The 27992-nt window shown below is 36.1% G+C and overlaps 1 protein-coding gene across 2 annotated transcripts; it reads right to left on the bottom strand.

Moving 5' to 3' along the window:
* Window positions 1-100: 100 nt before the first annotated feature.
* LOC139961872 (sortilin-like) lies at window positions 101-27816 on the bottom strand. 2 transcript variants are annotated; one of them, XM_071961486.1, is made up of 22 exons: window positions 27444-27816; window positions 24989-25048; window positions 24399-24463; window positions 23058-23160; window positions 21784-21957; window positions 19947-20103; window positions 19283-19333; window positions 18719-18801; window positions 18029-18112; window positions 17011-17071; window positions 16356-16429; window positions 15878-16054; window positions 15185-15290; window positions 14707-14875; window positions 9814-9998; window positions 9264-9444; window positions 7889-7999; window positions 5672-5774; window positions 4400-4506; window positions 2627-2674; window positions 1821-1923; window positions 101-1634 (listed from the first exon to the last, which is right to left on the bottom strand). In XM_071961486.1, exons 1-22 carry the CDS (start codon window positions 27738-27740, stop codon window positions 1620-1622), a joined length of 2514 nt encoding a protein of 837 aa, XP_071817587.1. In that variant the 5' UTR covers window positions 27741-27816; the 3' UTR covers window positions 101-1619. The 2 variants fall into 2 exon arrangements, with proteins under 2 accessions (XP_071817587.1, XP_071817588.1); XM_071961487.1 differs by lacking the exon at window positions 2627-2674 and having other exon boundaries at window positions 27444-27812.
* Between the last annotated feature and the right edge of the window lie 176 nt (window positions 27817-27992).

Below are 27992 nucleotides of genomic sequence, written 5' to 3'. Positions count from 1 at the left end.
TTGGAAGCCCCTAGTTATGAAGACCACAATATCCATATCTCTTCCACTCATTAACGAGGAACTGTTTATTAATTGTATATAAATATATGGCTTTTTTCCGCATCTGGTTAAAGGAAAAGCAACCATTTCTTGTGAATGGTACCACAACAGATAAATTCATATGTAAAAATATTTCCATGAAATAAGTTGAATGATTCTCTAGTTAAAGAGAAGGCCAAAAATGGAATTTTTTGGAAGCCCCTAGTTATGAAGACCACAATATCCATATCTCTTCCACTCATTACCGAGGAACTGTTTATTAATTGTATATATATATATATGGCTTTTTTTTGCATCTGGTTAAAGGAAAAGCAACCATTTCTTGTGAATGGTACCACAACAGATAAATTCATATGTAAAAAATATTTCCAGGAAATAAGTTAAGCGACGTCTGCTGTTTCCGATACAACTTACTCGAAAAGCCTCCTTATGCAGTTAACATCCTCTGTAACATTAAATACCCTATGATCCAATACCCCCAACCACTGTAAGCAGTGAAACTGTCCTGTGTCCTCATAAATATCAACTTTAGTTGTAAGTGTAAGAAGTAAACATTTGTTGAATTTCTCTAAAGGCAATAAGAATAAAATTTAAAAAAAAGTGGTTGATGTTAACAGGTTTGCAAAAGAAATTACTAGAGTATAAATCTTGTATTACCTGAGTAAACCCTCTGATTGGTTAAACAAAGAAAAAGTGTTGAAAAATAATCAAATGATTTTATAATGAGTATTGAAAACAACTATAGAAAGGATTTTTACCTCATAATTGCTATTAATTGCACTCCCTAATACCATTAACACACTGCAGGATGAATTAGAGTTTACTGGTAAATGACTACGACCAAGATGGTAAACCATAAACTGACACAGGCATACACACAGCAACAGCTCATTTACTTTATGAATAAATGGGAAAGAACAATTGTTCTCAATATATGAAGTATATCAAATATTCAAATAATATGTACATATTGCAAGATAAGGTTAGAACATAAGTTTGGTTTTGAAAGACATCTGTCATTTAGGTACCAGTTCAAAGAACACTCTTGCTGCCCTCAGTATCTTCACAGAAATAACAGTAATGGAGAAACACGATGCTTATCTTGAGAACACTTCAACTTTGATTCTTCATACCCTCAATTATAATCTCTGAGTTTATACCACATATCGTTATGTCTATAGGGAAGGATTTTATTTAGAGCTAGTCGTCAAACTCAGGGCTCTTCATTCTATCTGGACTGTAGTGTAAACAGACCCCCACTACCACTTACAGTCAGTGGTAACAACTCACTGACTTCTGCTTACGCAGATACACGATATGAAATACATGAAACTACCCCAAATTTCTAAATAGAATTTCAGATGTGAATAGCAATTATGAACAGTAGTAATTAAAAGAAACCTCTCATTTCAGTAAGATTTAAATGAATCGATGAATTACTTTACTATTTTCTCAGTGAGATACGAAACAGAACCGGAGATACTTGAGACTGCAGCACGGCTGCACCAATCACCAAAATGGAAGACACCAAAATGGAAGACCAAAAGATTTCAGAGACAGAGAGAGACATTGGACTAAAATCAAGCTAGTAAATCCTGTGAAAGGAGAAAGAAAGAAAAAAAGGGAGATAATCATAAGAAAAACGAAATTCAGATGAAACTTGGTACAACTTAGAAAAGCTGAAAAGAACTTAATATATGGCATACATTTAATATACAAGAATCTTTTATGGTGAAAATCAAATTGATTTGGGAGCAACCAGAGACCAAGAAGAGACTCACCTCATCTGAGTCATCATGGTAAGTATTAGGCACAGGCGACAAATCTATGGCATCATCCTTCTTGTCTCCTTGATTCAACTCTGAATATCGGTAAGTTCCGCCACTGTCACGTTATGAAAGGAGAGATGACACAATATATAAATATTTATATATTTAATATATATATAATTTTTAAATGTATATATATATTTTAATACAATATAATATATTATATAATATAATATAATAATATAATATAATAAACGTGAGCAACGTTGCGCCGTGTGAGGCTGCATCCTACTTTTGCTCTATGATTTTGCTCCATTTTGTCTCTTTTACGATTCGACTTTTACTCAAACTTTTAAGCTGTGGATAACTTTATATTATTGATTTACCTGTGGTTGTCTCGTTTGACATTTTGTTTTGTTTTTGCATATATTTTTGGAGACATCTTTTTCTATCGGATTCTGTGTCTCGCGGAACTGTCCAGATTATGCTGAATTTGCTGTCTTGCATGCTTTTATCGTTATCTGCTGTTTTTGAAAATTGTTACCCTAGCACTATGTGTTGTCATAGTAACAACTCTACCATTATACAGTACACAGCTAAAGAACTTTTTCGGCTGAACACCTATTGTTCCGTTTCTCCGGTTCAGCGACTTAATCCCACTGCTTATGACTATCTGAAAGATTTGGGAATTTTGAAATACAATGTCCCCACAAGAAGAGGCAAGCGAGGCGGACAGCATAAAACAAGATTTTGGGATAGCTGTTCTGGGGTAAATGCATCAAATTTGGTTGAAATTTCTACTAAGACTAATAACCTACCGGTGAGCACTCGACATTCTTTCACTATTGGTTGTGTAAATCCCAGATCTATCAGAAACAAACTCGAAACATTTAAAGATCACGTGATTGATAATAGCATTGATATTTGTGCTGTCACTGAGACATGGCTAAAAACGTAAGATGATTTTATACGGGACTCTTTAAACATGAACGGTTATGTATTCAAGGACGTTTGCAGATTGAACCGCACCGGAGGGGGCACGGCTTTACTCTTCAAAAGTGCATTTACCCTCGTTGAAAAAAATGGCGATCAAGTCACGTCATTTGAGTTTTCTGAATGGCAACTCTCTTTTAAAAACCTCAGACTAAGGGTGGTCGTCGTTTACAGACCCCCCTACTCCGCTTCTCACCCAGTATCATTTTCTACATTTTTGTCGGAATTCAGCGACCTGTTGGAAAATTTGGTATCAAGCCCTGATCAGCTTATTATATTAGGTGATTTTAATATTCATTTAGACATCGATGATGACTTTCATGCAAAGCACTTTCTGGAACTACTAGATGCTTTTGATCTGGAAAATAAAGTGTGCTTCCCATCCCATATTTCGGGCCATACACTTGACCTGATGATAACCAGATGTCATGGCAGCCTTGATGTGGCCACAGTCCATGCTGACCATTTCATCTCTGACCATTGCTTCATACACGCGAATGTCAAACTAATTCCTGTTGATTTTGAACGTTAATTGATCAAGTTTAGGTGCATAAACAGTATTAACACGGATAAATTCAAAGAGGACCTGGTTAACTCTGCTTTACACAATGACAATCAAAATGATTTACAGTCACTTATTGATTGTTACAACGGTACGCTAATCTCACTTCTGGATAAACACGCACCTGTTAGAACAAAACTCATCACAGTTAAGCCCTCAAGACCCTGGTTTACATCATCTCTAAACGTTCTTAGGAGACATCGTCGCCAACTTGAGAAAAGGTGGCTAAATTCCCGTTCTCATGATGATTACATTTCTTTCAAAAATGCGAGAAACCAATTCACCAATGCATGTGAGAGTGTGAAGAAGGAATATTACACCAGTAAAATACAGGATTGTGGTGGTGACCAAAGAAAGCTATTTTGCCTCATCAACAAATTAATTGCTAAAAATGATTCCAGTCTGTTTCCTCCAAGCATTGACAACAAGAGTCTGGCTAATGGTTTCGGCGATTACTTCCAGCAAAAAGTTGACCGAATTACTTCAGATATTCGCGACACTTGTACAAAGGAAAATCTGTTGCCGTCTGATTTAGTCAGAGTTGATTCACGTGAAGTAATCCCAGATTTTTCACACTTTACCAAGTTATCATCTGAGGAGGTTCTTAAGCTGATTAATAAGTCTGCAAATAAACATTGCATACTTGATCCTGTTCCATCTAAAATTGTTAAAGAATGTATTGATATTTTACTACCTGTGATAACAAAAATCATCAATTTGTCTATGGAAAATGGAGTTTTCCCCCGAGTGTTGGAGGTGTGCTGCTGTCATTCCCATTTTAAAGAAACAAGGACTTTCACTTGAATTTAAGAATTATCGACCCGTGAGTAATTTGGCTTACCTGTCCAAACTGGTGGAAAGCGCTGTTATGGATCAATTTGAGTGTCATTTATTAAAAAATAATCTCCTGCCAGTAAACAACTCTGCCTATCGGAAGCATCACAGTACTGAGACCACTTTGCTTAGGGTACATTCCGATATTATGAAAAACATGGACGCTGGAAAATAGAATGGATTGTGAAAAACTGTTTCTTACCTTTTGCGCTTACAGGGAGGATTACCTTTAACAAGATAAACAGAGATAGCAACAAGAATAACAGCAAGAAACAGGATGACAAGAATAACACCAGCGGATTTATGTTTCTGAAAGAGAGAGGAAAGAAACATCAAAAAAGATTTATTTAACAGCCAAAACTGCTTACGTTATGTCAAAACAAAATATTGTTAGAAGTATTTGGAGGGGGAGAAAGTATTTTAGTTAGAGGTGCATCATTTTTAAATGAAAATTAACATCTCTGAAGCCTATTACATTTCAAACAGTACTTAAACTAAGAAAACATTTACTTAGTCCCAGGTGGTCAAATCATTTTGCCTATGACGAAAGAGGCACATACTATAATCATTGCAGTGAAACTTGCATTCATTTCTTATATATTAGTTTTGAGATAAAAACATGTACAACTGTTAGGTGTTTGTACCAACTAGGGAACCTGAAGCAAACATATCGGATGTCATAGATGCACATTAAGAAAATACCTTGTATTACTTGTTTCTCTCAGGTTAAGATGAGCCTGAGAGTGTTACCTGGGTAAGCTACTGTAATAAAGATGATATCACTTGTGCTCATTGGTTGATGGAATTACCTGTCCAGTCCAGCTAAAACAAGCTACAGTAAGGGTAATCCAAATAAGATGCTTGTGTGGCTGGCTTATACTTTGTCACTTGTGCTTAAACACACTAAATGGTGCTCTCAGAGTGGATCAGGATAAATGTATGTTTACATAAATTTTACATTGAGTCTTGTTATCTTTGAAGAATGTTAATTAAGCAAGATAAATGAATAGTTCAGACAACAAACTATGGTGTGGTAGGAAAGGAAGAATAGGACACCACATATAAAACAAACTATGGTGTGGTAGGGAAGGAAGAATAGGACACCACATATAAAACTATTCTGTGGTAGGGAAGGAAGAATAGGACACCACATATCAAACAATTCATGGTCCAACATGAGCAGAGGAAGACAACTTTGTCAATAGTAACATTCCTTCAACTCATTCTGACCTTACAAGATATAGAACTGTTTCATTGATGTGAAGCTTGGCTACCTCATTGACATCAGTGAAGACACCCTAAAAAAAAATTAATAAAGCAATTTTTTTCACTACAAAAAAAGCAGGGGGACTACCAAACTTAGTCTCTCCCTAGTCCGCAACAACCTGTCCTCCCTTTCTTCAGATGAAATATGATAATTCTTCCTTGATAACATTTCCCTCAAGGAATGCTAAGTGATCGACTACCTGTTTACCTTATTAACAATGCTGTCAGAATTGCACTTCGCTTGTAGGTCCTTCATTGATCTCTTCGGTGAAAACCCACCCTCGCATTTATCTCCTGGAACTTTCCGATACCTTGAAAGGAGGCAAATGCATAAAACGTGTTTCAAACTATACCTGCATAATACCTACATGATACCTGCATGATATGTCACACCATTAGTCTTTTATTTAGTCAGAGAGATTTCAGTCGGGATATGTTACATGGGAATTTGATAATTGTTTTCATTGTTTCAGCCCTGTGTTCAAGATGAGAGCATTGGTCAGTTAAAGACTGAGTCACAACAATAGAGATATATGAAGCTATGTCACAACAATAGAGATATATGAGGCTATGTCACAACAATAGAGATATATGAGGCTATGTCACACCAATAGAGATATATGAGGCTTTGTCACAACAATAGAGATATATATGGCTATGCCAAAAAAATAGAGATATATATGGCTATTTCACAACAATAGAGATATATGAGGCTATGTCACAACAATAGGGATATACAAGGCTATGTCACAACAATAGAGATATATGAGGCTATGTCACAACAATAGAGATATATGATGGAAAATTTCATTTAATGGTTATCATAGTTAGCTTCATTGAAAATTTCCTTACCACCCACAAACAGTTTCTAATGTAAAAAGTAAACATATCACAACTAGTTTGGGCACACATGTCAAAAGTAGTGTCCAACCAATTATATGATAATCGGTTATTACCGATTACCGATTAGTTCATGTGACAATCGGATCGAAGCAGATTACCGATTATTTCATCGTTTTTCGTGGAACTGGTCTAATATTGCAATCCCACCACACACTAAATGGCAGTGCTGTACACAGACTACAGAAGGGGGAAAATAGTAGCCATTGGCTACGAAATGCAAAAAGGGCCAGCTTTTACAACTGGTATCATAACCATTATCAGTGTTGCAACTCCAATGTAAATAAAGTAAAATGTAGACCAAACGGAAATAGAATATTCGTAAATTTGTAATCTGATATGAAAAATAAACCAATCCCGGACTTTGCTTCAAGTTTTCAATGATTACCATCTGCGAGGGAAAACGTCTGATCGAAAGTTGTTTCAATTCTACACAGTAAGTCAATGGCGCCTCTCCATTGACTTAACTACATGTTTAAAAGTCCCATTGACTTTGTCGCGAGTGTCGCTGGAAATCAGACTTGCTTTAGTCGGTTGCAGGAGTTCAGTTACTGCAAAGGGGTTATTTTAGCACGTATGTAACATGCGGTCAGGGAGAAAAGTTGATTCGTGTTTTTCCCCAAAAATATGTGTCAGTGTGTTGGCCTAATCACAAAATATTGTTATGCAGCAGAACTACTGAGGACTGTTGCCAAACATTTTTAGGGATTATAAGGAGTATTTGGCGCCTTGATTTCATCATTTTATCGCATCTGTAAAATCTTGGGCGCATTTGTAAACTGAACAATTATGAGCTCAACTGTTCTCTAGCCAGACTAGCCTAATGTACGTAAAACTCACAATGAGCAAGCCTAATGTTATTGTTTCTTTCCAGTTTTCACTTACGGTGAAATGGCCAAAGTGGTTAAAAAGTATATTGTTTTGCTTTCATATTTAGTCAAGACAATAAATCTTTCTTATCAATCGATAAACATGGATAACAGGAGGTTTTGTTAGATGCAAGAAGCGAAGTGAAAAAAAATAAAAACTTTGTCGTCCCCCTAAGCTTATTGCGGGTATACTGTATGATATTAATTGCCAAAAACTGGATAGTATATCAAAGAGCAGTAGTACCATCACGTGTGAGGGACCTGTGATACCTTCCCCTGCTTTCAATAGTGTTGAATGGAATGATCTACATTCTTTTCCCGTTGTGGTTGTGGTGAATCAAAAGCGACGAAAACTACAATCCTTATGTGGAACCAATTATCACGATTATTTACCGATTGTTGGATAATCGGCCCGATGCCGATTATCTCACTGATTATCGGTCGAACACTAGTCAAAAGTATCCTTCTCAAAGCTGTTAGGAGTCTAGACTTGAGGCAACCATCTGCCAGACTGGAAAGGATTAATAAGATTTTTCGGCATATTTATATTATAATTGATTCACTGTACAGATTCAAAATAGGAACGTTACTGCTGTAGATTACAATGAATGGACTGGTTATAACTCAATGAATATGTATGAGTTTACAATTCTTACCCCGAAGTCGAAATTAAGGATAATTCTCCTGCTTCACACACTTTCAATTGATCTAATGAGAGACTAAGTTCACAGTCAGCACTCTCATCCTTCCGAAAGAATCCAAAGTCACTGAAAGACAAACAGATACAATTATGAAGTTTTGTTTTCATAATTCAAAAGTTCTACACAGTGTAGGCCCTTTTTCATTTTTTTTCATTTATTGAAACCAGTATAAATATAGCATATTTATAAAAAGGAGTACACATGTCAAACTCAAAAATAAATAAAGATGAAACCCATGATAGATAAGATGTTCAAAAGATTGCACAACAAGAAAGCATTAAAACTATATACATTACTAGAACTAGGTGAAACAATTAAAGAATATGAAAACCGTGATAGATAAGATGTTCAAAAGATTGCACATCAAGAAAGCGTTAAACCTATATACATTACTAGAACTAGGTGAAACAATGAGTAAAATTAAATGAAAGGTTCCAAAATACCAAATTGAATGTATATTGCAGCACGGTAGATGGAAGAGTTCTTATAAAGTTGAATTCTATATTTTGGCAAGATATGAGGGTTCCTAAGATTCCTGGTAGCTTTCACCAACAGACAATTAAGTGGCCCATGTAGTGGGTGATCTTTGTCATCTCTAATTTTATTTGTCATCCTTACAAATTCATTCTTTGCAGCTGTGTTTACTTGATCCTTCAGTAATAGCTGGCTTACATTCAATATACGTGAAGTATACTTAAGGAATCTCATCAGTCTATGCTTGTCAGAAGATGATATAAAGTGATACCATACGGGAACAGCATAAAGTAAATGTGGCAGAATAAAGGAGCTGAACACATTTGTCCTTGCACCTTCATTAAAGAATGACACAATATAGGCAAGACTTGAAACAAAATAATACACTTTTTTCAAGATTTTCGACATATGCGGCGTGAACGTTAGATTATCATCAATGCATACTCCTAGGTATTCAGTAACCACAAATGGTTAGGTTACAACCACAAATGGTTAGGAAACTAACATCACTGAAAGACAAACAGATGCAAATATGAAGTTTTGTTTTCATAATTCCAAAAGTTATACACAGTGTAGGCCTACAACCACAAATGGTTAGGAAACTAACATCACTGAAAAACAACAGATAAAATATGAAGTTTTGTTTTCATGATTCAAAGTTCTTATTAAATGTTTACACTTTACCATTCATAATCAAATTTATAGTCTAAAGTTTTCATAATTCAAAAATTTCTACACAGTGTTGGCTAAACAACCACAAATGGTCATGAAACAAACATCACTGAAAGACAAACAGATTCAAATATGAAGTTTTGTTTTCATGATTCAAAGTTCTAATTAAATGTTTACACTTTACCATTCATAATCAACTTTTTTACACTCGCATGCTGAGTTCGTAGGCAGCACTTCAAATTTATAGTCAATCCGACAAAAAGCATCAGGTTTGACTTTTCTGAAGGATTCCTTGAGTCCAAGAAAGCATCCGTCCTTGCCATTTATCTCATGAGGACGCCAAGTGAGAAAGTCATCACTGTTGCCTGGGTTGGGTATGAAATATCACGAGTAGTGAAACGACTGAATGAAAACATTTCTCAAGTGTGACTTAAAAGTGAGAACAAACTTCTTGGTCACTGAGAAAACTACAAATCTTGTGTGTACTAACTTGCTGTATCTTAAGGTAGGACTAATGTCTGGACAACAGTCATCTACTAAAATAACACAGCAGCCTACCGATGCCTTCTGTACAATCATCTGTATAGCCTGTACCTTGACAATTGTACTCTATGCTATTCATTGTGTCTACCCTACTCATCTATATATTCATTGCGTACAAGTATAAGCTACTAATAGGACAATAATGAAGAAGTATGATGAGTGATCATCTATAGTATATGATGAATACTTACAATCTTGAGTTAAGACAGTACTGAAATCAATAGTTATGGCTCTCCACATTCTGTCCTCTTCGCCAAACCCCCAGATGGTCACGTTAAGAGACTTTGAATTTGGCTCCGGTAACAGACCGGTCACGACTAGACTCTCATCTGCAAATTTATAGCTATGCCAACAATGACCTTCGTCATACGAAAACCTGCAGAGTATTGAGAAATTTCAGTTTTAAATTCTTGTTATGATAAAACCTTTCATTGAATCCAGTGTTTCTACTCTGTGATTTCTCATGATTCTATCCTACATTGAGTGTCATGTGATCTCTAATGATTCTATCTTACATTGAGTGTAGTGTGATCTCTAATGATTCTACCCTACATTGAGTGTAGTGTGATCTCTAATGATTCTATCCTACATTGAGTGTAGTGTGATCTCTAATGATTCTATCCTACATTGAGTGTAGTGTGATCTCTAATGGTTCTATCCTACATTGAGTGTAGTGTGATCTCTAATGATTCTATCTCACATTGAGTGTAGTTTGATCTCTAATGGTTCTATCCTACACTGAGTGTAGTGTGATCTCTAATGATTCTATCTCACATTGAGTGTAGTGTGATCTCTAATGATTCTATCCTACATTGAGTGTAGTGTGATCTCTAATGATTCTATCCTACATTGAGTGTAGTGTGATCTCTAATGATTCTATCTTACATTGAGTGTAGTGTGATCTCTAATGATTCTATCTCACATTGAGTGTAGTGTGATCTCTAATGATTCTATCTCACATTGAGTGTAGTGTGATCTCTAATGATTCTATCCTACATTGAGTGTAGTGTGATCTCTAATGATTCTATCCTACATTGAGTGTAGTGTGATCTCTAATGATTCTATCTCACATTGAGTGTAGTGTGATCTCTAATGATTCTATTCTACATTGAGTGTAGTGTGATCTCTAATGATTCTATCCTACATTGAGTGTAGTGTGATCTCTAATGATTCTATCCTACATTGAGTGTAGTTTGATCTCTAATGGTTCTATCCTACATTGAGTGTAGTGTGATCTCTAATGATTCTATCTCACATTGAGTGTAGTGTGATCTCTAATGATTCTACCCTACATTGAGTGTAGTGTGATCTCTAATGATTCTATCCTACATTGAGTGTAGTGTGATCTCTAATGGTTCTATCCTACATTGAGTGTAGTGTGATCTCTAATGATTCTATTCTACACTGAGTGTAGTGTGATCTCTAATGATGCTATCTCACATTGAGTGTAGTGTGATCTCTAATGATTCTATCCTACATTGAGTGTAGTGTGGTCTCTAATGATTCTATCTTACATTGAGTGTAGTGTGATCTCTAATGATTCTATCCTACATTGAGTGTAGTGTGATCTCTAATGGTTCTATCCTACATTGAGTGTAGTGTGATCTCTAATGATTCTATCTTACATTGAGTGTACTGTGATCTCTAATGATTCTATCCTACATTGAGTGTAGTGTGATCTCTAATGGTTCTATCCTACATTGAGTGTAGTGTGATCTCTAATGATTCTATCCTACATTGAGTGTAGTGTGATCTCTAATGGTTCTATCCTACATTGAGTGTAGTGTGGTCTCTAATGATTCTATCTTACATTGAGTGTAGTGTGATCTCTAATGATTCTATCTTACATTGAGTGTAGTGTGATCTCTAATGATTCTATCCTACATTGAGTGTAGTGTGATCTCTAATGATTCTATCCTACATTGAGTGTAGTGTGATCTCTAATGATTCTATCCTACATTGAGTGTAGTGTGATCTCTAATGATTCTATCTTACATTGAGTGTAGTGTGATCTCTAATGATTCTATCCTACATTGAGTGTAGTGTGATCTCTAATGATTCTATCCTACATTGAGTGTAGTGTGATCTCTAATGATTCTATCCTACATTGAGTGTAGTGTGATCTCTAATGATTCTATCCTACATTGAGTGTAGTGTGATCTCTAATGATTCTATTCTACATTGAGTGTAGTGTGATCTCTAATGATTCTATCCTACATTGAGTGTAGTGTGATCTCTAATGATTCTATCCTACATTGAGTGTACTGTGATCTCTAATGATTCTATCCTACATTGAGTGTAGTGTGATCTCTAATGATTCTATCTTACATTGAGTGTAGTGTGATCTCTAATGATTCTATCTCACATTGAGTGTAGTGTGATCTCTAATGATTCTATCTTACATTGAGTGTAGTGTGATCTCTAATGATTCTATCCTACATTGAGTGTAGTGTGATCTCTAATGATTCTACCCTACATTGAGTGTAGTGTGATTTCTAATGGTTCTATCCTACATTGAGTGTAGTGTGATCTCTAATGATTCTATCCTACATTGAGTGTAGTGTGATCTCTAATGATTCTATCCTACATTGAGTGTAGTGTGATCTCTAATGGTTCTATCCTACATTGAGTGTAGTGTGATCTCTAATGATTCTATCTTACATTGAGTGTAGTGTGATCTCTAATGATTCTATCTTACATTGAGTGTAGTGTGATCTCTAATGGTTCTATCCTACATTGAGTGTAGTGTGATCTCTAATGATTCTATCTCACATTGAGTGTAGTGTGATCTCTAATGACTCTATTCTACATATGAGTGTAGTGTGATCTCTAATGATTCTATCCTACATTGAGTGTAGTGTGATCTCTAATGGTTCTATCCTACATTGAGTGTAGTGTGATCTCTAATGATTCTATCCTACATTGAGTGTAGTGTGATCTCTAATGATTCTATCCTACATTGAGTGTAGTGTGATCTCTAATGATTCTATCCTACATTGAGTGTAGTGTGATCTCTAATGGTTCTATCCTACATTGAGTGTAGTGTGGTCTCTAATGATTCTATCCTACATTGAGTGTAGTGTGATCTCTAATGATTCTATCCTACATTGAGTGTAGTGTGATCTCTAATGATTCTATCTCACATTGAGTGTAGTGTGATCTCTAATGATTCTATCTTACATTGAGTGTAGTGTGATCTCTAATGATTCTATCCTACATTGAGTGTAGTGTGATCTCTAATGGTTCTATCCTACATTGAGTGTAGTGTGATCTCTAATGATTCTATCCTACATTGAGTGTAGTGTGATCTCTAATGATTCTATCCTACATTGAGTGTAGTGTGATCTCTAATGATTCTATCCTACATTGAGTGTAGTGTGATCTCTAATGATTCTATCCTACATTGAGTGTAGTGTGATCTCTAATGATTCTATCCTACATTGAGTGTAGTGTGATCTCTAATGATTCTATCCTACATTGAGTGTAGTGTGATCTCTAATGATTCTATCCTACATTGAGTGTAGTGTGATCTCTAATGATTCTATCCTACATTGAGTGTAGTGTGATCTCTAATGATTCTATCCTACATTGAGTGTAGTGTGATCTCTAATGATTCTATCCTACATTGAGTGTAGTGTGATCTCTAATGATTCTATCTTACATTGAGTGTAGTGTGATCTCTAATGATTCTATCCTACATTGAGTGTAGTGTGATCTCTAATGATTCTATCCTACATTGAGTGTAGTGTGATCTCTAATGATTCTATCCTACATTGAGTGTAGTGTGATCTCTAATGATTCTATCCTACATTGAGTGTAGTGTGATCTCTAATGATTCTATCCTACATTGAGTGTAGTGTGATCTCTAATGATTCTATCCTACATTGAGTGTAGTGTGATCTCTAATGATTCTATCCTACATTGAGTGTAGTGTGATCTCTAATGATTCTATCCTACATTGAGTGTAGTGTGATCTCTAATGATTCTATCCTACATTGAGTGTAGTGTGATCTCTAATGATTCTATCCTACATTGAGTGTAGTGTGATCTCTAATGATTCTATCCTACATTGAGTGTAGTGTGATCTCTAATGATTCTATCCTACATTGAGTGTAGTGTGATCTCTAATGATTCTATCCTACATTGAGTGTAGTGTGATCTCTAATGATTCTATCTTACATTGAGTGTAGTGTGATCTCTAATGATTCTATCCTACATTGAGTGTAGTGTGAACTCTAATGATTCTATCCTACATTGAGTGTAGTGTGATCTCTAATGATTCTATCCTACATTGAGTGTAGTGTGATCTCTAATGATTCTATCCTACATTGAGTGTAGTGTGATCTCTAATGATTCTATCCTACATTGAGTGTAGTGTGATCTCTAATGATTCTATCTTACATTGAGTGTAGTGTGATCTCTAATGATTCTATCCTACATTGAGTGTAGTGTGATCTCTAATGGTTCTATCCTACATTGAGTGTAGTGTGATCTCTAATGATTCTATCCTACATTGAGTGTAGTGTGATCTCTAATGGTTCTATCCTACATTGAGTGTAGTGTGATCTCTAATGATTCTATCCTACATTGAGTGTAGTGTGATCTCTAATGGTTCTATCCTACATTGAGTGTACTGTGATCTCTAATGATTCTATCCTACATTGAGTGTAGTGTGATCTCTAATGATTCTATCCTACATTGAGTGTAGTGTGATCTCTAATGATTCTATCCTACATTGAGTGTAGTGTGATCTCTAATGGTTCTATCCTACATTGAGTGTAGTGTGATCTCTAATGATTCTATCCTACATTGAGTGTAGTGTGATCTCTAATGGTTCTATCCTACATTGAGTGTACTGTGATCTCTAATGATTCTATCCTACATTGAGTGTAGTGTGATCTCTAATGATTCTATCCTACATTGAGTGTAGTGTGATCTCTAATGATTCTATCCTACATTGAGTGTAGTGTGATCTCTAATGATTCTATCCTACATTGAGTGTAGTGTGATCTCTAATGATTCTACCCTACATTTAGTCTAGTGTTGCTACAATACCCTGCAATGTTTATATCATTAATACTTACACAACAGTGTCTGTTGTATCATCAGTTTTTGGGATAGCTATCAAAAGTCCTCCAAAGTTTGTGATGGCATACTGATGAGGTCCATCCCGAGCCTTCATCCATGTGTATCCCCCGTCACTGGTCACAAACACATCTGGTTCTGTTTCAGTTAAACCGTCTGCAACATTACCTAACAGATCAATTTCAACAAATTAACTCATTTATTCAAACAAGATGGGATGTACTTAAAATTGCTTCATCCAAAATATTGACTAGTTATATTGGTTGCATTCAGTTATGAAAATTAGCTACATATCATTTCAACCCCCACCATGTAACATTACTCTAGCACCAGTAAATAGAATATAGCTAGTTATATCTACAGCTGCATGTAGCACAACACAACCATAGCAACAACAGGACTATATCTAGCTAGAAACCCTCTAATACACAAAAGAATGGGTTTTCCAGGCAAATACATGTATGTCATATTACTTACCATGGGCAAGAATCAGACCAGGAGCTTGAGGAATACTAAGAGGTATTGATGGAACCTTAATACCTCGTTGTTGGCTGTATCTATTATGGATTTGTAACTTACAGGTCTAAAAGAAGATCAGAAATATACAAAATGAATGTGAATGTCGGTTACAAAATAGTTTCACTTCTCCATGTAAACGTTGCAGGTAATTATTGATTTAATGAAACTCGGTACCATTTATAATCTCCGTACAATATTTCATTATCGTTATTACAAATTATTTGTGTCTATTGACACTTATACACACATCTTGAGCTGCTTCATGTTACATTTCAGAAACTCTGCTTTGACTGTCAGCAACACACATCTCAGCGTTCTAAATGAAACACTACAAGTATTTCATATTTAACAATTTTGACAGATAACTGAGCCTCTATTATGCGACACATTCCAAAATATTACGTATCTATTAACAGCAACACACCTGTGAACCAATCTACATAGAATTTTACAAATATTGTATTTCTTGATGGCAACAAATACCTCTAAAGTATTCCTTGTAACATTACATGTAGCATCTTATTGATCCTCTGAGCCTCTCTTGATATCACAATGTTGCATCAGCTAAGATAGAATTAACACATGCATTTCAAAAACACTTTCAGAGGATGCAAGACCCATAACTATGGAATCCTGTGTTCGTATTCTCACCTCTACTCCATCCTGACAATTCATTCCTTGGGGAGCTTCCACGTAATCCCACTCCCCTCCTCGGTCAAACGTTATCATGGTATGGACACCATTGTCAGGATCTTCCTGGCTGGCCATGTACACTCCGCGCATGCTCTGGACTTTATAAAAATCTGTCACCGATTCACCATTAGGAAACTGTACAAAATAAAGAACTAATCTCATAATGGGATATGAAGAAGTGTGATTAGTTTTAGAAATGTCTTTTTAATTTCTGAACCACTATGTGACAAACTAAATCCTTCAAAGGAACCATATAAGCAAAAGACCAGGAAAACAACTTTGCTATTCATCCAGAGATGGTATTTATTATATTCTACATAAATTTTGCATGGTGGCTTCACAAATCAATGGCTTTAAATGACAAGCAAATACTAAAATGCATCAACAAAATCAGTGAAAGAGATTTGGAAAAAAAAAAAAAAAAAAGGAATAATACCAAATGTTTATCCAAGGATAGAGAGTAGATAATTCCATCTGCATCAGATGTGTAGAGTTTGCCGGAGCCAGTATCTGTAGATGAATAGAATGATACAGATCAGTGTGGAACTCCTAACAACTAGTTCATATCACTGAATAGTGTGAATATAGTCTTACATGCTACAGGTTTGTACTATATGTGTTACTTTCACTAGTTACATGGATGGAATCTTCTGTGAATGATATAATCCCTGAAGCAGGGATTAGCAGGGAATAGCTACGTGAGGGATACAACCACCATCCTGAAGAAGTGGAGTAGCTAAGTGAGAGGGGGATATGGCCACTGAAATAATTCTGAATCAGGGGAGTAGCTACATGGAGGGATACAGCCACCATCCTGAAGCAGGGGAGTAGCTACTTTGGGAGGGGGGATAAGGCCACCAATATTTTGTCATAATAACAATGCCTTCTTATGAATTTGAATCCATTGACAAAGAAAGATGGTTGTGCTATATTCTGCTTTGAAAACTATCCAAAAGAACCGTGCATTTCTTGGAAAGGACGACCGGTCTTTTAAAAAATATGTCTTAAATACTGAACCCTACATCCTTGTTAATTTCAACATGACTTTGATGATGTTAAAATAGTGATATGTAACAGACAGTACTACTTACCGCCATAGTCATCGACATGTAGAAAGATCATTCCTTCGCTCATATCCAATACAGAAAAGAACTGAAAGGAATGAATTCAAATCTTATAGTAGTTAAACATATAAACTACATGCACCCTCATACATTACATGTCAACGAGGTAAATGAATCTGGAGAAACTATCACACAGTAAATACGCGCGTACGCGCATACCATGTATGGAGGGTCATGTGATGTGTTCCAGGGTGGTACTAATATACTACTCTCCCTATTACGCATGATGATTTCACCCAGCTAGTACGTAAATGTGTTTGCGTGCTTAGGGCAGCAGACGACACCCGTTACCTAGCAATAACCGTGCCTGTAGCCTAACGTGATAGCTATATTCCCGTCAAGCAGCATTAGGCTCTGTTCCATGGAGAATTCCGTAGTTGCACTGAACTAAACATTTCCCCACATTTCCCATTTCTACATTCACTTATAGCGTGTAGACAAAGCTTGCCCCTAGAGCTGTATTAATAAGTAAGATTATGTAGAAAGCCTGCCTTCCTTCAAGAGAATAAGGTTGAACGTTAGCATATTAGCACTATTTCGTAGGCCTGAAGTACCAGTATCTTCTTATGCCGTTAGTTCCCATTTCCGAACCGACCAATCTTTCACGAAGTCACTAACACTGTTCTCGAACTGCTACAGAGAAATATCAGTATAGTACCACCCTGGAACACATCACATGACCCTCCATACATGGTACGCGCGCACCCAATTGACATGAATCCTCCAGATTCATTTACCTCGTTGTTACATGTACAATGCATATAGTAAATCATTCATTAGTTCTTTACAGCATTGGTTTGGTTAATTTCCATGCCACAACACTCCCACAAAGACACAGTTCATTAGCTTGAATGATCTAGTTTTTCTCACAATGAAAGAAATTCTCTTTTGTTTTTGGTTATATTTCTGATTGTTTTTTGCATCTTCATGTATGTGAGGGTGGGTACTCATGGGTAAACATTTCGAGATAGCAGCTTAAACTTACCATATCGCCATAGATACCCGGTATTTGTGCCAGGTTCCATGAATTGCCCCCATCAGTGGATATGTGCAAGACTTTCATCTTGTTCTGAAGAATGATATGAAAATGATAGTACAGAATTTAAACAATAATAATAATATGTGCTATTTATAAAGCGCTTTCCTTTAAAATCTCAAAGCGCTGTACAGAAATATATACCTAAAAGATATCAAACAATACAAAAAATTGCCCCAGGTAACTAAAAATAGCAGTACAAAGAATAAAAAGGAATAATTAAAACATAAAAGCAAATATTTACATTACAATACAAGTATAAAGTGTTCATATTAAATATTTAAAAAATATGTGTTTTCAAATCCCTTTTAAAATGATTAAGATTAGTTAAAGAACGGATATTTATATATATATATATTTATATATAAACAAGACTGAATCCTGGAAATAGCAAACTAAAAGAATGCCTGCATGAACCTCATGTCAGACCGGCTTAAGTACAAGCTAATGTGTGGTCTTTCTTAAATATCCCTATACATACATTTCCTACTCACGTAACTCATAAGGAACTCAACAGAACCTCCAATATTTCCACAATTTACACTCAATTATAGCTTATTTCCATCTTGAAATGATCTTTAGAAGAGAGCTGTCAAACATCTGATTTTGACAAGAAGAAGAAGAAGTCACCAAAGATACCTTTGTCTTTGCTCCCTCTTCATCTGTGGCAACAAAGAGGAACTTTCCTTGACTGCCAAAGTTGTAAATATTCTCTTTCAAAGCTGCGGAGGTAAATTCATAACGGTCAGGGGTAAATGAATCGTCGGGTGAGCCACTGGAAAGCGACACTAACATGCATTAAGGACTATCTACTTAATGCATTCTATCCTACTACTCTTTACAGAACATAATTCTTCACTGACACCAGCATTTTGCCTCAATTTTGGTAACTTTTTTAAATAAGAATGCAGTTTTCTAGTTATTTTTGGTCTTAAAGGTCTAGTATAAGTAATAAAATAAAATACTGACTCTGATAGAACAACCATGGGACAGCACTAGCAATTAGGAGCAGATGAATTTATCTATAAATCTACTTTTCTGCTATATCAGCATAAACATAATTTCTGTTTAGATCAGCATACCTCCCAATAAAGAAGTGAATAGGGGTTAAATCATATCAATAAATCTCCTAGCACTTATAAACAAGCCTAAAACAGTTACAAGATCAAACGCATGAACAATAAGTAGAAAACTGATCATTACTTGTAATATGATTGCCATCAGGGTCCATCTTGTATAGGGTGAGAGTCACATCTGAAAATGCAGAGATTATAATGAAGAAATACTAGTACTTAAATTAAACTAGGCATTCAATATGATAGCTATTACAGATTATGAAACTATTATGAAAGTATTTTTTGTTTTCTTGGTTAACCTAACATCACATTTCTATCCATAAAGCTAAAATGTCAATGTGATAGTTCATAACAAGAATATACGAATCGGGGTTTTTGAGGCTATAAACAAAGCACCCTTAAAACTTGATAGGTGCTCTTGTAGCATTTGCACAAGTGAATCTTGTTGGAACTGGATTACGGTTGTAAGACATGACCACTTTTTTACGCACATTTATTACACAAACACAGTCCACCTATCCACTTCATGGCTCAATATAACTTGTTCAGTTTTACTAGAACAAAGAACACAGTTTAATGGATTATCCTTACACCCCATATCACATTTCCACCTCCCTACTGTCCCCCCCTCACCCCTTAGAAAACAACAGGCACTCCTTTACTTCCTGAGAAGCACTGCAATTGTTACAACCGCAGAACCATTCCTAATACTCTACATAATTTTCGATACTATAAATGAACTCAACAGTCATCACACACACAAAAATTCTGTTATTTCTCAGCAAACTTACCCTGGTATGGGTGATCTAATCGTTTCTTGGCATCCATCATGGACAATAATATGAAATTTTCTGTTTTCTGTTGCTTGGTTCCCCAAGTATATTCTATAACATTGTCCTTCACGCTACGCCAGTGTTTACCAAAATCTTCGGAAAACCAGAGTTTATACTATTGAAAAGAGAGAGAAGAGTTTAAGGAAGAGGGATGAATGACTAAAAACATTTTTTAAAGTAGGCATTTAGTTACTATTTTCAAAATCCAAGCAATTAAAAAAGTTAACTAGATGACAACTTAAGTGCTTGGTTTCACTCAACTTTCTGTACTTTTTTGTAATATTATTAATATTGTCTATTTGTATAAACAAATGTTCCCTTTACAATGGGGCTCTCCATGATTTAAACGGATGGAGCTGTGACATCGGTCGTAATGTGTGATACCTACAATGCTTAAAATCTCTGAATTGAAGTCACATGATTGTGTGAAAGTGTGACTTAAACATTCATAAACATGTTTCAAAAGATCTCTTTTTCAAATGATTACAAATGAAAATATGAAAACCATGAGTCATCAACTTGTGGTATCGTTATGATCTGCAGTCAAAGAGTGCAGCTTTTCGTATTTTGTGGAACTAGCTAGTGGTGATATGTATAATTTTTCTCTTCTGAAATAAGATGGAAAGATAGTGCAGCAGGGTGTTAGTGATTGTGCATTTCAAGTGAAACTGTTTCCATATTGCCTTTACAATATCACACACATTGACAGAACTAATCAATTTCAAAGGAAAGTCTAGAGAAAACAATTATTTTTGACCAATGGAAGACAAATATATTCTAGCACTTACGTAATTTGAATTCAATTCCTACGTATCATCTTCAAGATTAGTCATCTTGAAATGTTTTGTACCAAAATAAGTGTAATGTCACAGATGTACAGTGACAACGAATTGGGTGTGATATCACAGATGTACAGTGACAGTGAATTGGGTGTGAAGACACAGATGCCAACTGACAGTGAATTGGGTATGATGTCACAGATGTACACTAACAGTGAACTGGGTGTGATATCACAGATGTAGTGACAGCGAATTGGGTGTGATGTCACAGATGTACACTAACAGTGAATTGGGTGTGATGTCACAGATGAACACTGAGGGTGAATTGGGTGTGATGTCACAGATGTACACTGAAAGTGAATTGGGTGTGATGTCACAGATGTACACTGACAGCAAATTGTTTTGTTTTCTTGAGTTTTTCACATTACTGTTTCAATATGATATTGGAAATGTTTCTAACATTGCTTTCATAAGGGATGTGAAGTTACCAATAACCCAGTGGCTGTACTGTATCTATATGTTGTTAATGCATCCAAAGTTTGAATAAAATGGGATGGAGATTTTAAAATAGAACATAGAACAAATCTGTCAGTGTGAATCTTTGACATCATCATACCCGCCTGTTTGCTTCAAGTTCACTTGCGGTACAGACTAGATTTCATAGGTAAACATAGGAATGGCAGGCTAATTTCACCAGGATGCTTCAGTTTATCTTCTTCTTTCATTTGTCAAACATATATTTTCCTCTGGATATTCTTTTTTACAGGTGAGCCCAATCTGTTGCCAAAGGTGATTCCAAGCCAGTCCAAATATCTTGAGAGCACGCAGAGAATACTAGCACAACCTGAGCACCAACGGGATCCAGAGGCTCATTTTCTCAGTGAGATTGTAAATTAACAATGATATCAAAATAACCACTGACAAAGAGAACTGCTTTTACATTTGACCTTTCACCCCAACCAATTCAATTAACCAAACAAAAACCAGAGTACTAATAGCTTTAGTATGGCTCTTACATCTTGATTGACGGAATGAGCAAGGATCCAATCATCATTCCCTTCACTTGGAACGATTTGTCCATCTGGGCTGAAGGGGATGTCAACCTCTTCAAAGCTGCGGCCTCCATCTTCTGTTATGTAGAGCTTGGTTTTATATGGGTCCTCTGTTTCAGGATAAGCCACCAGTATGACCTACAAAAGTAATAGATGCAGCAGTAACCAATAACCAAGGCTGATGGGTACGGTGGGTGGGTGGGTGGGTGGGGGGAGGGTATGGTGGGGGGGGGGGTTGCAGTTGGATGGAATTCATGGTTAAGTATACCCAACTATCCCTCCATAGGGCCATTGCCTCTCCTCTCAACCTTCACAATAGTTAATGTAATAAACAATGTAAGGAAACTCTGATATTGTTCTTGACCTACTAGAGTCATATAATAATAATAATAATAATAACAACCAGAAAGCCAGCTAGCTTTGTGATTCCTTGCCAAACAATTTTATACAAATAGCAATGCCTTGTGGGCATCAACCATATTATTCAGGATTTTACAGTATAGAATTTAAAATAAAAATGTTTCAATATCCAGAAAGAAGAGACCTTCCTATGTGAAATATAGACACATTTTACCAATTTTGAGCTAGAAAATCCCTTTAATAGTTGTTGAGAGGTAAATGACTTTGTTTATACACTGTGAAATATTTTTGAGACATTGGCCAATTTTTCCACCATTTGAGATATCCTTTTTGAACCCCTTTAGCCAGTTTGTGCCCATTTGAGATAACCTGTTGACCCAGTGAAGCTCAGAGAGTGAAAACTGATAAGGAAGTTTAAAGCAAGAGTATACATGAACACTGAAGCAGATCAAAATTTTCAGACTTTGGACCTCTGTTGACTCCAAATGACCATTGAACTTCACCGAAAACAACAGACTTCTTGTACTCAAAAAGACGGATCCACATACCAAGCATAAAGTCAATCCACCATTTACTCTTTGAGTTACCATGTTTACAGGCAAGTGTCACATACACACGCCATCACCATCGCATACATTCCTTTTGCCTCTGGCAAAAAATCAAACAAATAATAATAAGTTTGTGTTGTTCACTGTATTAAATTTACCAGAGAAACTTTCTCTTTACTTCAAAACGCTCAAGACTAAAACTTTCATGCTCAGGCTAATGATTCTTTAACATTCTTCCCCTTCCCTTCCCCTTCCCTTCCCCCTCTCCTGTTCTCATACTGGATAATACAAAATGGAGGGGGAGGGGGGGAGGAGGTAGGCATAACTCACCTTCTCATACTTTGATCTGTGTCGCAATAATCCATGTTGTTCTTTTATGATGGCTCCGTTGAGATTTTTATCAACATTTTTAAATGTCCTGCCAAAGTCATGGCTGTGAAGGATAATGTCAGCAACACAATAATCATAATAATAATAATCATAATAATATGGCACAAAAATGGAGCTCAGGGAGAGTTAGCAAATAAAGAATTAAAAAGTGATTATTGATATATTGTTACCTTTATTTATTTGAAACCGGGCAAAAGTTCACAGGAATTTACTTTGCTGTTTTCATTTTGAACAGATTTATCACAAAAATACAGAATAAGGCTCAGCATTTGTCTTCATATGCCGCTCTCTACATCTTTGCATTTTTTTGTAGCACTCGCTTGCATATCACTTTACAGAGAAGTTTTGCTTTGCAAAATGCCGCCTAGATTGCATGATCAGATAAAGATGATGAGCACTGACAACTACAAATGCAGAATGTTTAACTAGCTACTTGAAATGTTCAGCATACAATGAACAAACCATCCAAATATAGATTCCTGCAGAGCTAACAGGTTTGTGGTTCTATGAATTTCTTTCATCTTAATGGTCATCCAAATATGCTAGAAAAGCAATGTCAAAATATGCTAGAAAAGCAATGTAATACCTCTGAGCTGTGCACTTGATGGAGGGCACACTCATTTTGCAACCAGAGCACAATGAAAACTTAAAATACACAGATATGGCTGCTTCTGGTCTGTACAGATTACTTGTACAACTTTAATAACCACTATAAATAGCTGTCAGCTTTTATCTTTGCATACACTTATCAATTTTGATAGAATATGAATTTGGAAACTGAGGGGGGGGGGGTGGAAAAAAAACATACCCAGTGTGAGATTTTTGTGCACATTGAATGTCAGAGATTAATACAGCGAAACTTGACTGGGGGGGGGTGGTGGAAAAAAGTTACCCAGTGTGAGATTTTTGTGTTTATTGAATGTCAGAGATTAATACAGGGAATTTGCTAGTCAAGTCAAATAATGGTCACCCATGATCCAACTTCAACAAGCATTTCACTGCGACTGTCAAAGAATTTATTCTCATTGAGACATTTCACCACGTCTAATGTTAAGCTCCCGATGTCTGGAAATAATAGGAAACATAGAAACTTCGGAGAAAGTATGTTTGATACTTTCCAGAGATATATTTACGGTGGTAAATTTGGGGCCAGTACTGATGACTTTTAAAGAGCTGAAGATACTGAAGGTGTATTGTGTGCCAAACCTGCTACAATCTTTGCATTTTCGTGAATAGTATGTTACTGTTATGCCAGCTACATTCTTTCCTTGATCTGCTTACCTGACCCAAACATGGGATTCAGCAGAAAAGAAGAAGTACTCCATGGTGGTTAAAGCCAGCAAGCTCTGAAATGCCAAGAAAAGGAAGAAATTAAAAAATAAACATATTCGCCTCCTGCAGTTATTTGTGTATCAACATTTAAAGTTGTTGTCATATGTACACACACACACACACACACATAAATATATCAGATGAAACAATTCAAGGTTAAGGAAGAGGTTATGACTCCTGGCGATAAGCAGCTCTGACTTTCTGAATATTTTCTGCGAGACTTAAATCAACACGCATAATAAGGTGCATGGAAAGTGAACTCAATGCTGCCTATAGCCCTCCTTTACAAATATTAAATTGTCCTAGGATTCCCATACATGGCAGAAGAAGGCCAGAAACAAAAACTTGCAAAAATAACAACAACAAAAAACTATTATGATTAAAAAAATAAGATTCCAGTTTAAGTAATGCAATTGTTGGTGGAAGAGAATATAGTTTACATCCTCAAACGAACACCAAAATGTACAGGTACCTCACCATAAAAAAAAAAGTAAAAAAAAAGCTTGTTATGGAAAATGCTAGACTGTGAGATAGCTTACCTGACCGTGTTCCCCTGTCCACACCAATGCTAGATTCGCATTAGAGTCATTGAATGCATACTACAATGGTGGAAACAGAAATATAAGAAAACAATATGAGAAGTGGTTCATTTTCTGACATTGCCTGATAAGCACCTGCTCATTAAAATAATAGTAATCATAATAATAATAAAAAATAATAAGCCACCAAGAATGTTTTTTGACTTTAAAAAAGTCTTCCAACCATTTACGTGTAACAGAGTCTACAGAGATAGTATTTTTCACATGATGAGGGGTTCTAATGAGTAGCACAGCTTTCTTATAAGTTTCATACCACCAAGTCCCTTAGATCATCCCCCTTTGTTAGCCTCCACAGCCACACAATAAGTACTGCTCAAGAAGTCTGCATTTAGCAAGATAAAAGTAATCTGTCCCTCGTATCTCCTATCAAACAATTGTAGCAGCAAGTATGGCACCCAAGGACACACTATTGAGCACTCATATAAACCCAGTAGTACTGACAAATGATATAGCCAGATGCAAAAACCCTCTGAAATAGGAAATATGGGGAATTTAGTACTATTGTTACAATTGAGTGCAAGGCCAATGTTTTTGAAACCTCTGGGTAGTTCAAAGGTTGTGTGGCATTCTACAGTTTCCACTGGTCACCCAAAAGCCACCTTCTGACATTTGGGGTGTGTTCATGTTCTAAGGTAAAAGAAGGGCTTAGTTAGATGATAGGTTTATTTCATTATGGTGATGTTTCAGAGACCCTTCACCCTCACCCAGTCACTGTTAGTTTCTACCACAGTTAGTTTCTGCCATGAAGATCAAAAATGATGCAAATAAGTACCTTTCTCCAAAGCTGTAAACATTTGTGAGGTATGGAGTTTTTATTCCCTCAGGTTTGATGATTTCTTTATATCATTTGAGAACTTATGCAAACAACCAAAAAGAAGCAATTTAGATTTATTTGATTTAAATCAGATATATTTATGTAGATTTTAATTTATGAGTAGTCCTTACTTAACCAGGCATTGTATAAAATAAGCACCAGTGTACAGTATCTCTTGTTTGCCTGATCATCAGTTAATAAGTACGAGTGCCATCCTTATTGAACCGACGATCGGGGAAATAAGCACAGTGCAGTGCTTTCTTAACTGCTATCTTGTAAAAGAAGAACTAGTGGAATGCTTATTTAACCGTCTTTTTACACCAATGATTGGATGAATAGCTCCCATCACTTAGCAATATTAGCCACTGGCTAAGAAAAAAAAAGAAGTGACTAACACACCAGTGACTGTACAGGCTTACAATAGTAGGGGACAAACTAAAACGAATGACAGCGAATGACCGAATGACAATTGACTTTGTACAGGGTAAATTATCATTTGCGAATGACAGCGAATGACAGCGAATGACAGCGAATGACAGCGAATGACAACGAATGACAACGAAGGACAGTGTTGAGTGGAGATAGAATGATTAACGGAGTGGAGTAAATGTGGAGGAAAATCGCATGTTACGTGGTTGTAGGGTTTTGGTGTAATTTACGGATAGAAACCACAGGGAAAGATTTTGTGTGAGAATGCGCTTGAGTGCTGTGCTTTTTACCTCTGTATAGATTTATATAGAAAGATAACTGAAGCCGTTTCAAGATTATAGTATTGTTAGTTTCTAACAATTAATATCGGAAAAATGACGTTAAATTTACTTTTTAATATCAGACTTACAATTTCGCTTACTATAAGGTGCGTTTTTATCTTGTCCGTACTTTACTAGATCTAGATACCCACGATGTCTGAACTGTGATATCCGGTTGAAGCAAATGTCTGTGCTGTCATTATTGTCATTCGTTTTAGTCAACGCATTTTTTTAGTGTGTACAACATATTGTCATTCGCTTTGTGCAACGCAATTGTCATTCGTTTTAGTAACACCCCAATAGTAGCCCATTTAATCTTTGCTTATCTTTGGCAACAAAAATATGACGTTTCATTGATGGACAATCACTTAAAAAAAGACTTAGGCCTATCATGTGTTTATGTTCTTACTTGTATCAAAATGCATGCTTTTAAGAAAAGTAATGGTGACAAAATAAAGGTGGTGGAAAGCAACTCCCCCTAGCCTACCCCCATCCCCACTTCCATAACAGAAACATGAACTATCAAGTAGGCCTATCTAACTTACCTTACAAGAGGTTCCCTGGCATAACAGCCCTAAAGCTTTTGTTCCTATCAACAAAACTCTACCGTATAACTTATGTGGTATATCGCAACTAAGTTCATGTAACATAGGTCTGACTTAGTGCTACGTTCTCATAACATTGATACTCGTACTGCGTAGTATGGTATCAGTAGCCTATAGCGTTAGGCATAGGCCTAGGTCAAATGTTTGGTTAGCTGTTAATATTGGCTACTTAGCCAATTTAAATATCGTAATGTAAGATATAATTATAATATACAGTGTCTGCTTACGGTATGTACACCTTTCTTCAATTTACTTTCTTGAATAACCTGGCAATTTTTATCGTCGGTTGCACGACGAACTCTCCCAGGAGTCCCAGAACTTCCGTGTTGTGGGTTCGCTGCATTCAAAAATCTTTCTGAGTCCCTTTCCAATTTATCCAGAAAGTCACTTTGCCGGAAATTATGAACATCATTTCGAGTATCATCTGCAGCAGTATGTTGAAAGAAGAAGGACAGGAACAGGGCAACTGTAAGAAAATCTCCTCTCATAATCTTATTTCGTAGGTTGCAAATGTAAGTCGCCATCTTGTGCCAGACGGTCAACCGGTTTCGTGGCGCTATTCCATCACATTAGATACGAAACTTAGAGCGGACTAAACTTTCGGGCCAACTCCGGTTACAGTGATATGCAACGCAATGGAAAGCTCACGGTAGCGCAGCCTGCAGAAAATGTATGATTTGATGAATGACACCAGGTTTGCGTATAAGAAGATAAGAAAAGTTTTAGTTGCTAACTTTGCCTACTACATGTCACCAACTACTGAGAGTGAAAACAGA

The sequence above is a fragment of the Apostichopus japonicus genome, chromosome 20, assembly GCF_037975245.1.
Source record: "Apostichopus japonicus isolate 1M-3 chromosome 20, ASM3797524v1, whole genome shotgun sequence".
In the NCBI taxonomy this organism is placed as follows: Eukaryota; Metazoa; Echinodermata; class Holothuroidea; order Aspidochirotida; family Stichopodidae; genus Apostichopus; species Apostichopus japonicus.
The sequence above is the reverse complement of the archived record's forward strand: the minus strand, read 5'-3'. Positions and strand labels throughout refer to the sequence as shown.